We start from the raw sequence: 12,030 nt of genomic DNA, 5'->3' as shown, positions 1-12,030 counted from the left end.
GGTCTGTACTCACTAATTTAGTGAGTATTGATTCCATTGACTGTATAGAGAACTGGATTGAGTGGCCCTTCCCCCCGGCGTTCCAAACAGGAAGTATCTGCTGACTCCAAGAAGCCAAAATCCTATAGACTTGTTTTGAAAAATAAACAGATATTACTCAGATATTATCTGTCAGCATAACCTCCTACTCTGCTTTTTTTAGTATCTTCTTGCTAAACCTGATATTTTATTTTATTTATTTATTTTTTTAAAATCGCATGTTATTCAAGTTATAAACTGACCCATCAGATGCCTCAGTAAAACAAGTTCACTCCTGATGACAGTGGTTGCCATTGAAACGCTGACTCAGCTCTTCTTAGACCAATCACTGTGGCTTGGCTCCAAAATGGCGACATCCATATCTCAAAAAAAAAAAAAGGGGGTGGGGGGGGACTGGATAGGCTTAACTTCTCTGGAGCCAGAAGTAAGCCTATGGCTCTATGGGTAGCGTCATAATCGCCGAGTCTAGTTCCCTATATACAGTCAATATTTGATGCACGCTAGTTCTTTGCAGACTCCTGGGAAATTTTTAGGGCACTGGATTTTGGAATTGTAGATTCGGAAACCGCTCAAAAAAGGGCGACTTAATTAGTTTCATTTCACTGGAGCTGGATGCAAGTTTGTGAGTGATGTCACACTTGCTCAATCCAGTTATCTTATACAGTCAGTAATTGATGTGTACGCTAGTTCTTTGCAGACTTCTGGGAAGTTTTTGGGACACTGGATTTTGGAATTGTAGATTCAGACATGTCGAAAAATGGCGACTTAATTGGTTTTATTTCCCCGGAGCCAGAAGTAAGTTTATGAGTGACGTCATACTAGCTCAGTCCAGTTCCCTTATACAGTCAATGATCTATGTACACTCGTCTTTTGGAGAGAATTCTGGGAAAATTTTAGGGTACAGGATTTTGGAATTGTAGAATCGAACACCCCAAAAACATCGCGCCTTGATTGGCTTCATTTTGCAAGAGTCGGAAATGTGTTTATGAGAGACATCACACTCGCTGAGTCCAGTTCTCTTATACAGTCAGTGATTAATGTACGCCAGTTTTTCGTCGAGACTTCTGAGAACATTTAGTAATTTTGTAATTGCAGATTTGAAATCCCCCCAAAAATAACACCTTAAATCGATGGATGATGACACACTCAATCAGTCCAGTTCTCTTATACTGTTAATGATCGATGTACATTAGCTTTTTGCAAAGACTTATGGGAAATTTTTAGGGCGTTGTAGATCCGAAAAAACCCCAAAATTTAATTGGCTTCATTTTGCTGGACCCAGAACTAAGTCTATAGGTAACGTCACACTCACTAAGTCCAGTTCTCTTATACACTCAATGATTGATGCGTGCTAGTTTTTCACAGAGACTTTTTGGAATTTTTTTCAGGGTTCTGGATTTTGGAATTGTAGATCTGGACAACCCCCCCCCAAAAGGAAAAAAAAAAAAATCGTGAATGCACTATTTTGTGCACCAAGCAGTGAATTATGTTGGAATTCAGACATAATATGTTTGTTTGGGTCATTGTACTTCTAGAAACTAAAATTACCAGAAGAACTCTGATCCACGGTTTCATTTGTCTAATACAGCCCCTTGTTCAAGTAATAAGATAATTTATTATCTTGACCAAACATTTAAACATAATTTAAAGCACAACTGACAAAGAAATAAGGAGATTCGATCACTCATTGATTGCTGCTTGAACGTGTAACTTATCAGATGTTCCTCGTGTGTTTAGGTTGCAGTTTTCTTTTAGCGCTCATTTTTCTCCCTCAGCCAAAAAGACATAAATGTGAGTTTCAGTCCTGATTCTTAAATTGACTGGAAGAAGTGAACATGTTGATGAACCCCACTGCCATCTCTGACATGCCTGGAATAAACACAGTCCTGCAGCCGGTGATTAAAATCCTTTGGAGATAACAGACTTGGACTGAGAAATAAATATGGAACCTTCAAAGCTGCTAACACAGTTTTACAGAAAAAAAAAGACCAAAGTCATAAATCTTATTCTGAATTACCGATCAGTTTTTCACATCTTTTTGTGGATTTCACCCACTCCCACACTGTTTACGATTATTTTTTTTCTCTTTGCAACTAAGACAATGATTTATCTTAAACCAACAGTGGCTCTGCTGGTAATGCTCCCCAGAGGTGCAGCATGGTGAGGGGAAAAACGAGTCATTTTGTTGACTGATCTTCAGTTTGACCTGAAACAACCTCACCCTGGTGATTGAGTGATATATTGTTAAGACCAGCGGCTTAGGATGCAGAGCAAACAAATGAATACTAATGAACAGAGCACTATGACAAATGGGAAAAAAGCAGCGCTGATGGAAAATGAGCTGCTGCTCGATGCAGGACTTGATGAGCAAAGGCTTCAAGTGGGCAGCAAAACCGAATCCCTCACTGGCTGACAGCGCCAGCTGTAGCGGCAACACAAACAGGCTAATTGTATACAGTGAGGCGAGGTAGGAACTGACTGCAGACTGACTGGCAGGACGCTGTGTAAATATATAACACCTATGGTAATAAATGCGCTCATGGTTGAAACGGCATATTGATGAGAAACTCCACTAAGGCACAAGAGTGCATGTATTTTTGCACATTTGCATGGCACTTGTGCTCAGATATGTACATATCATGAAAGCACTGCTATTTCCTGTCAAATATCATTTATTCAGTCAAAGTCCCACAACAATCATCTTTTGATCTCTTGTAAAAATGCTTCCAGTGGCCCTTTAAGTATTATTATTATGTCGTTTTTAGACATTATTTTAAAAAAATGTTTACAAGAACATAGTTTCTGCAGAGTGGCAGTAGATAAGTAGAATTTTGCCGTATAACTGAGAGCCATCTGTTTAGTCCAAGCTTTATTGTCAATTCAACATATGTAAGTTACATAGTGAATCCAAATTGCATTTTCTTACTCTTTCATGCATCAACAAGGGAAAAAAAAACAAAAAAACAATATCAAAACAATTCATTTTATCTTACCGTAGGTTGTGGGACGAACAGGATAAACATTTATTGAACACACCAAAACGAAATTTTTAAAACTTTAAAATTTTAACTTTTTAGGATAACTATGAATAATAAAAAAAAGCTGGAATATTATTCTAGAATAAATCAACCTAAACCTTAAATAACTGTCAATATTTTAATCCCCATAAAAATGTATTTATCAAAATTATACAAAATATAAGATAAGATAAGATCATATTGGGCTTTGTAGACAAACATTGCAAAACAACAGTCGCCTAAAAATTTGCACAAAACAGCATTTAGTACAAATAATGTGCAGATAATGTGTCCTTCCTCTAGCTTACAGCTCCTCACACCCCCAAACTGGCATTATCAGTGCACCAAAAATATAAACAATATTGCAGCTAACCAGCTGTAGAGTTTTAAATCAGATATCTGTCTGCAGTGGATGCATCAGAATGGAGCGGATCAAGAAGCTTGTGGTCTTTTTCAAACTGTATTTTTTGTCTGCTCCTGATTCCCAGTGATTTGAATAAAGAACTACTCAGAAAAACAATTTGAAGCTTAATTTGTCAGTGTGTAAGGCCTTTGGCAGTTATCAGGTTTAAAACTGGTGAGTGAAAACAAGATTATAAGTTTTTGGTTTAATATTCTACTGAAAATCGATCCAAAAGCACAAGGTTCTCAAATCATCTGATTGTCTTGTAGAGCCAAAAAGTCAAAGCTCATCTGAGCCCCGTGCAAACTGCTCCCTTGAAACGCTCTGAAGTGACTGACACTGCTGTCTTTGAATCTGCCATTCCAATTACCTTGATGACAGGTGTGGAGAAAAGAGACAATCAATTACCGTCCCCTTCCCTCCATCTCTAAGTTCCCCACGTCTCTCTTCAGCATTTGCCTCCTATTACCTCAAACCTATTATTTCTATTTTTTCCCGTCGTGCTCTTCTTTACTAATACCCCCATTTTAACCTGGCTGGCTTCTCATTGTCTCCTCATAACACATCCTCTCCCCTCTCCTCGGTGCTTCACCGCAGTGCGCTCGCTGTCACACAAACCCAGAAAGAAAGCATGAAAGGGAATGCGTCACTTAGAGCTTCTGTTGTGTTCTTGGAAACACCATTAAAAAAAAAAAAAAATCCCATCAGCATTCATAACACAACAGGTAGCTGTGAACCAGGAGAAAGTCACACAAAATTATTCACAATAATTGTGGGAAATCTTAACAACAGATTAGCCCTGTGAAGGCCAGCGGGAAACATTTTATTATTCTGAATTATTCAGTTAAAAAAAATAAAAAATCTGGAGAACAGAGGCATTCTGGGTTATTTAAAACACTGATGTCACTGCAGGTTTCAGGGTGGGTCTTTTAAGACTTGGTGCTTTGATGGGGGAAGTGTGCCACCTGCTGGTCACCAACTCCTGAGACGTGCTCTGGTTTCTCCCCCTCCACTCATCACCCTGACATTTAATGCAGCCTCACGTCTGCAGATCATTCCCTACTGTTAAGGTCAAACCCAGATTCTTGACATTTAACTAGGAGGAAGTCATTTAAATCTTCTGAGAAGCCAAACACACAACAGCTTGCAGCTTCAAAGTTAATTCTGACACAATGATTCTTAACATTCAGTGTGATTAGATCACTAGCGTGTTCTCTTTTTAGCGTCCTAGGTTGAATCCAGACCGACTTGACTGTCCGTTTTTAGCCAAAATCACTGATTTATAACAAGTCTGAGAGGGTGACGTCCAACCAGAACATTTTAGGGAGAATTTAACATAAGTCATAGTTTTACTCTACTGTTATTGGTTGTCAGAGGAGGAGAACAATCAATGGAGTGGTGTCTTACAGGAGGAGGGAAAAAGTTTACTGCAACATAAAATCAATTTGTCTGTGAAAGTTAAAGTTTTGCTTTAAATGTGAAATAAGTAGGTGGAGTAAAAAGTGCATCTCAATATGTTTGCCTCCAGCTTCTTCAGTTTTTATTTAAAGCTTGAAATAAGATAAAGTCTGAAAGCTTACTGGAAACATTCCTCCGGGTTTGGTCCATATTCACATGATAGCATCACAGTTGCTGCAGATGTGTCGGCTGAACATCCATGATGCTGATCCCCTTTCTGATGCTCCCTTTGAACTGCGGCAGATCGTCTTGATCGTCTACATGCCTAAATGAATTGAGCTGCTGCCGTGTGATTGGCTGTTTAGAAATTAGTGTTAACGAGCAGTTGGACAGGTGTGTCTAATAAAGTGGTCAGTGACTGAATGTAGCCGAAATATTAAGCAGAAATGGTTTAAAGTTTTAAGATGAAGCATTTCTTTGAATTAAAAAACTGTATTATTGCAGCATCTTTTTATATCCGTGTGGTAAATTGTCTTTTTTATCCAGTTTATTACTGATAACATTTTTGTTATATTTATTAGTAACTGTAACTAAAAATGTCTTCATAAAAATGAAAGTTAAAGGAGTTTTTCTCTTTTTCTCTATTTTTTCCAGTTTGCCAGTCCTTAGTTTTAAGCTTTCTTGTTTAGATTTAAGAGGGAGACGTGCTCTTCAATCGTTTTTTCCATCACTGAACCTGTCAGCCGCAGAGAACTGTACGAGTAGCAATGTTCGGCTGTGTCATCCTGCATCATGCTGGCATTACGTAACCACCTGAGATCTCAGAAACCACCGTAGATAGAACAGAACGCACAAAAAAACAAGCCCTCATGCATGTGTCATGGCACCATTTATTTCTTAAAGTTAAGCATAACTTTAAACTTGATCATTGTACAGTATATGTTAAACTTCATTGCATTATTAGAATATCAGGCAGCTGCAACAGAAGCAGAAAGAAGCGGCGTTTCTGTCTGAAGATGCGGCAGACCGCTTCCAGGAGGGCAGATGAGGAGAGTCTGACAGAGAGGAAGGGGGTACATGAGCATGACAGCTACTGGGCAGCCTGGAACCAGGGAAAGACGGCACCCATACATGCTCATGGCCAAAAAAAAAAAAAAGATTGAGAACAGCACTCAAAGACGTCGCAGGAAAGAGGCAGAGCACGCCTCGAGTGTGAAAGAGTCGGCACGGAAATGCAACAGGACCAGATCAGAGCCTACCGACTCTTCATTCTAGTTAACACCACACCAACAAGTTAAAATTATAGACTCAACGTATTCCAAATAGCTTCAGAGCGATGGGATCTGTCCCCTCACCGGCGAAACTCTGGCCTCTATCAGTCGGAATATAGTGCTGCTATTCATCAGAGATACGCTAGGAGGCGCTCACGCCGACCACGAAGCAGGACAAGCAGCCAAAAAATGAAAGTCCACGGCCAAAAGCATGCAAGCAACGAGGGAAACACTTAAAAAATGAAATGAGAGAAAATAAATACATCTTGGGATAAAAAAAAAAAAAAAAATCTTAATACATTATCTTAAAATCTTCCTTTTCTTGTTCTGTGTGTTTTATATATATATTTGTGTATGTGTATGTGTGTGTGTGTATATATATAAAATACTCAAAACAAAACATACAACTTTGTACATTTTGGTATAAGTTCTCTTCCTTGCAAGAAGTTGTTTTAGGGAAAATGGGTTTTCGTTGGCAGAAGGAGTCGAGGTTCTGGCGCCATCCCACTTTCCTGATTGCCTTGTGCTGAGAAGAAGAGGGAGGGGTCGAGGGGGGGGGGCAGCATCACACAGATGGATCCTCCCTTTGAACTTTAGCTCACACTCAAGTCTTTCATTCTCTGTGGCGATGAAAACAAATTGAGCTCAGCAGTGAGAAGAAGCTTATAGGATGTCCAGAAAAGTCCAGGACACGAATTGGAAGGACGAACGGCGCGTTGGTTCTTCCTCTTTGGGACCAGAGCCAAAAGTTCTGGTGCTGACTTCCACACTATCTTTTATCTGAGGAGAGAGGGGAAAAGGAAATTAGGATTGGGGTTAATAACACTCAGACTAAATGAGTTAGGCCTTAGTCACATGACCCTGTATGGGTGCTGTGGGTTTTTGGGTTCTCCGGGCCCGTGGAGAGTCGTAGGGAGGGCCACCTTAAGGGCCGTCGTGAAAATGGAACGTACCAAGTCCTGGATATTGATAATATTTTCCAGAGTTGGTTAGATTTGATTCACAAGAGCCTGGATCAATTTGATTCCGATTTTTTTTTCTTTCAATCCACTCAAGTCAATTCAATTTTGAGTTTACACATTTATACTGCTGTGTTTGGGCGCCATCTTGTCTGCAACCAGCTCCATTTTTCCCCCCACAGTGGACAGTCAGCATCCACCCGTAAGGGTAGCTGTGACAAAGACATGATGTGTGCAGGAACACAGATACCTTTGTTTCCATCCAGGTCTGCTGCTGACCTCTCCGGCCTTTGGCGTACTAGATTATTGTACTTGACCTCAACCTCCTGTGAGGAGAAACGGAGAGTTTGCGTGAATCTATCTCACTCCCCTGCTGACGGTGCGACGAGGAGGAATGTTCATACCTTCAAATAGTTGAGGTTGGTCTGAAGACTTCGAAGGTGAGACAGCACCTGCCTGCTGAACGTCGAGAGGCTGCCAGCCTGAGACGCTGAGGAGAACCTCAAGTTGATGCCAGAGTCGGCGGCGCAGCCTCGCGAGGTGCTCAGCTGCTTCCCTGTAGTGGACGCCAAGATGTCATCGTCAGTGCTGCTCTCCCCCGGACCCCCGTAGCCCCCCAGGACTAAGCAACCTGCAGGTGGAATCACAATGAGTCCGTGTTAGTGCTTTCCTGTGAAAGCAGAGACTTCTCAGCAAACCAGCAGCTCACCGTAGTCGTCGGGGGAGTCGAAGAAGCCGGTGTCTCCCGACCCCAGGTCCTGACCCAGGTCCTCCGTCTGTGAGCTCATCTTCTCCGAGCCGTTGTGGACCATCACCTTGGAGCGGCTGTCTATTGGGGTCCGCAGAGAGGTGGTTCTGAGGAGGCGGACTCCCGTGGAGCGCTTGGTCTGCTCAGCCGCTCCTTGAGACATCAGCTGGGTCACCAACACCTGCTTTAATGCAGCCACTGGGAAGACAGACACAGCTCGTTTTTTTCAGCACACCCAACTATGATCTGACCTGTCTGTTCCGCTTACATGTCTTCAGAGCTTCATCCGCCCTCGAGGGAAACACATCAAACGAGTCTCCTTCTCTGGGTTCCTCTGCAACTTGGTAGGGAAGTCCTGGATCGACGAAGCCTTCCTCTCCATCGTCTTCTTCGTCTTCCTTCGCCTCCTCAAACGGATTCCCACTAGGGAGGGATCTCTGCAGCACACCTCTAGAAACGGGACTGCTCTCCTTATCTGAGACATCGGGTTACAAAAGAACAGATGAAGACTTGTATCTGGAAGAGGGGCAGACAAGGTGCAGAGAAGAGCTGCTTGTGTACCTGCAGACTGAGTGCTGCCGGTGGACGTGCGGTCCAGCTCTCTACTCAGCCTAGAAACTCCTGCTGTGATGATCTCCACGCCGTCTCTCTCCCCGCTGGCAAATAAACACAATCTCCATTTAACACAACTTCAAATTGAGAGGAATCCGGTCTGACTGGAATATAAAGCGACATACTCAGACTGAGGTAACGGTATGACGCTGTGAGGCTTGACTTTCATTGGATCCGCTCTTTGCGAGATCAGACTCTGCCACCTTGGGGGGGGTATGAAGTGGAGCACGATTAGCCGGTTTAACAACTCGATTTAACAACAAAGAAGCCCGTCAGACTCACGTTTTCTGATCCGTGACTGTGGGCGCCATCAGCTCGTAGATCTGGGCGCCGCTGTCCGACATGGAGAGAATGAAAAAGGACTTCAAGTCTGGCGGGAGAGAAAGCAGAGTGGAGACTTTAGGTTGAGGCTAATCAAAGTCTTTAAAGGGTAACCAAACACTAAATCTTTTTTTTGGTTTATAAATGTCATAAATAATTAAAAGTGCTGTCTGTTGGTCATTGCCAAATTTTTGACAAATTACATTAAATTTGTTTAATTCTTGAAAATATGGTCAAAAAATACGTCTGTGTGCTGCCTCCTACAGGTTGAATGGACGTATTACAGTTGAATTTCTTGAATGGTCAAACCATTTAAGTTTAATATCATTTCAGGAGTCCCGCATCATGATCTCCAGCTCCAATAATGATAACAGTCCTGTTTCCCAACCCCGCCCCGACTGGAGTTTCAAATTACGACTGTTGTTGGAGTTAGCCTCCAGCTTTCCTGTTTGGTTATCCTCTAAAAAAAAAACCACAGTGTTTTATAGCTGTGACGAGCACCAACTGACCGGTTGCCACAGAGCGCACGAGCACGCTGTTGAGTTTGATGATTGGGCTGAAGATCTGTTTGTTGTCTGTGGTTCCAGGAAGGTTTTTGCTGTGACACTTGAGGATCAGACGCTCGTCTTGTTTCTGCAGCAGAACCAGAATGTCCTCCAGGAGGAGAGTGAAGAGCTCTGAAGGAAAACAGAAACTCGAGTGTTTTCTCTGCAGGATTTTAAAACTGGACTGTAAGAAAAACCTGAACAAACCAATCGTCTTGTCCTTATTCACTTTCCACAACAGAGGACCCTCATGGACCATCGTTTTCTTGGTTAGATCCAGATTCTGATGGATGAAGATCAGGAAAATATGAAAAAACAGCTTTAAGATATTGAACAGTGGTTTTTCTTTCAATGGGTCTTTAAATTTAGGAATTTATTTTGATGGTGTAACAACCGTCACCTTTAGCTCAAGGATGGTTGGGTTGTCAGTCTGCTTTAAAGAAGACAGGTCCAGTCTTCTCTGATAGTCCTCCAACTTCTACAGAAAGAAAAGGGAAACACAAAAAAAGGATTGAAAAAATGGAAAGGATTACCGCAGGAGAACACGGGCTGGTAGAATAAGGATGAAGAACTCTTCGGAATGACAAATAGAAAGACCTGCTTGTCCTCAGATTCCTTCACAGCCTGGTTGACATGAATGAGGATCTTCCTGCAGCTGTCTGCTGCCTGCTTGGCTTTTTCCTTCTCCACAGCATTGTCTGAAAAATATCAGAGTTATGGTACATCATGAAGTGAGATGTGAGAAATGGAGATCTCCTCAGACCATCAATCGCTTCCAAATACAATGATAAAGCCAGAGACAGAGAGGGGTCATGGTTATTGTACTAAATAGTTTACACTATCCACACTGAAAATAACATTTTAGCTTAAAAATCAAAGACGTGCGCTGTCTTTTTAGAAACCAGAGCAGCATTTTCTCCCCTTAATCTCTGCGTCCGTAGATGACATGCTGCCATCAAAGCCTCACTTAAGACTTTCCAATTAAACCAAAAGGTCAGTTTTACATTCAGGTGATTAAGAGCAAATTTCAGAGGTTTTTTTTCTTTTTTCATTTTTTTGTGATGTATGCATGATTACCCGTGTCAAGACCAAACTATTTCCCTCTGAGGAACGACTCCCCAAAAGGATCTAAGAGCTTTGAATATCAAAGGAGAGAAAAGCTGAACCCAATAAGTGGGATTTTTCTCAAAGCATGCAGGGGAACTGGAAAAAAACTCACAAATACAAGAGTGAATACACATTATTTTCTCTATTTGCAAGAAGTGATGCTGCTATATTGCATTTGTAAAGAACAACGTTACAAATAAAGCAATAAGGGGTTACTTGTGAGATTTTAAAAAAGCAGTTTGCTTTATTTGAATGTAAGGCTGCCTATTCTTAGAAGCAAAAATTGATTGCATTGAGTGTGTTGTTTTTTCTAAAACAAAGTTTCTACATCAAATGTCATTTCTGTTGTTACCCTGTGTATGAAGTAATAATACGTTGTTGTAAATGCATGTAGGTGGGAGAGTCCACGCCACAGTAAAAGCACCTGTGTACTTGACAATGTTGTCGAGCAGCAGGGGGTACTTGGTGAGCCGGAGCACCTCCACAGGAATGATGTCCTTAAGCTGCAGGCGGCGACACAGTCGGTTACTTTCCGCCTCCTGCGAATCACAACCAAACACAATTAAGGAGGACGGCGAAGACATGGAAGCTGAAAAGCAGAAAAATCTTTTCATAACAGGAAAAGCAAATTAAAAACTCCTAACTTCAGAAATAGATTTGATTTTTTTATTCAAGACATATTATAGACAGAAATCATGTTTATTTGATCTCATTCATCATTCACTTTTACATTCACGTCTTGAGCAAATTCCACAAATACCTGCAGAATTCAACATTTATCTTCAGCTGAGAAAGTCAGATCCCTAAACTTCTACAGCTGCCACAGCAGCTTTTTTCACTGAAGTGTTTCCAGGACAGATGAGGAATACGACCTGGATCATCCATAACCCTTCTTTCTTAGTGATGTGCTGAAACACTTCAGCTGGGAGCTGTCAGGAAGGAACCTAATGTTTGTTTGTTTTTTACTTAGGACTCTATCTGTTGGAAAATACTTTTTTTCACCTAAAAATAAGAATTTGAAAAGGTTAGTTTGCATCTAAATGACCCCTCAATGTGTATAACTTCAAGTAAAAAAAAAAAAAAGAGAGCTTTAAAGTCAAAATCCGATCATCTTTATCCATTTTAAGTGTTCCTAGTTCTATTTTAATTATGATTATTTTATTTTTAGCAAAAGCTTACAGACCCTCACACCCCCAACATAATATTACTGATGGAACAAAAATGGCGAGCAACATCAGAGCAATCCAGATGTATACTTTTGAGCCAGCTCAGCCGAGGAAAATGAAGACATTCATGGTTCTACTTGTTTGCAAGTAGATATGTCAAGTTGTAGCACCAACATCACTGATACACACGATTTTAAACGCTATAATCTGCTCCCAATACACAATGATTCGAATTTTAAAAATATGGTATTTTAAGCTCAATTTTCTTTATACATGTCCAGTATAGTCAGAAAAATGTCACAAAAACATGTTTAAAAACACCAAAAACACAGTTTTATTGAAGTGGGTCTTTAACTTTTGACTTATCTCTTAACAGTGTCTGCATCACTTCAAATATATTTTTCAAATATCAGGTGTATCTTTATTCTCTCTTCTTGTGAGCAA

General features: G+C 41.0%; 1 protein-coding gene across 2 annotated transcripts in view; it reads right to left on the bottom strand.

Moving 5' to 3' along the window:
* Positions 1–5,729: 5,729 nt before the first annotated feature.
* Positions 5,730–12,030, bottom strand: part of arhgef12a (Rho guanine nucleotide exchange factor (GEF) 12a) — a 58,181-nt gene continuing 51,880 nt past the window's right edge. For both annotated transcript variants that reach the window (XM_024276937.2, XM_024276938.2), the window contains 13 exons: positions 10,845–10,959; positions 9,911–10,011; positions 9,714–9,791; positions 9,521–9,596; positions 9,278–9,445; positions 8,730–8,817; positions 8,573–8,650; positions 8,397–8,491; positions 8,104–8,310; positions 7,797–8,033; positions 7,492–7,718; positions 7,338–7,413; positions 5,730–6,908 (listed from right to left, as the gene is read on the bottom strand). In XM_024276937.2, coding sequence (XP_024132705.1) covers positions 6,898–6,908; positions 7,338–7,413; positions 7,492–7,718; positions 7,797–8,033; positions 8,104–8,310; positions 8,397–8,491; positions 8,573–8,650; positions 8,730–8,817; positions 9,278–9,445; positions 9,521–9,596; positions 9,714–9,791; positions 9,911–10,011; positions 10,845–10,959 — 1,557 coding nt within the window. In that variant the 3' untranslated portion in view covers positions 5,730–6,897. The remainder of the gene's footprint in view (positions 6,909–7,337; positions 7,414–7,491; positions 7,719–7,796; positions 8,034–8,103; positions 8,311–8,396; positions 8,492–8,572; positions 8,651–8,729; positions 8,818–9,277; positions 9,446–9,520; positions 9,597–9,713; positions 9,792–9,910; positions 10,012–10,844; positions 10,960–12,030) is intronic.

The sequence above is a fragment of the Oryzias melastigma genome, linkage group LG13 (assembly GCF_002922805.2).
Source record: "Oryzias melastigma strain HK-1 linkage group LG13, ASM292280v2, whole genome shotgun sequence".
NCBI lineage: Eukaryota > Metazoa > Chordata > Actinopteri > Beloniformes > Adrianichthyidae > Oryzias > Oryzias melastigma.
The sequence above is the reverse complement of the archived record's forward strand: the minus strand, read 5'-3'. Positions and strand labels throughout refer to the sequence as shown.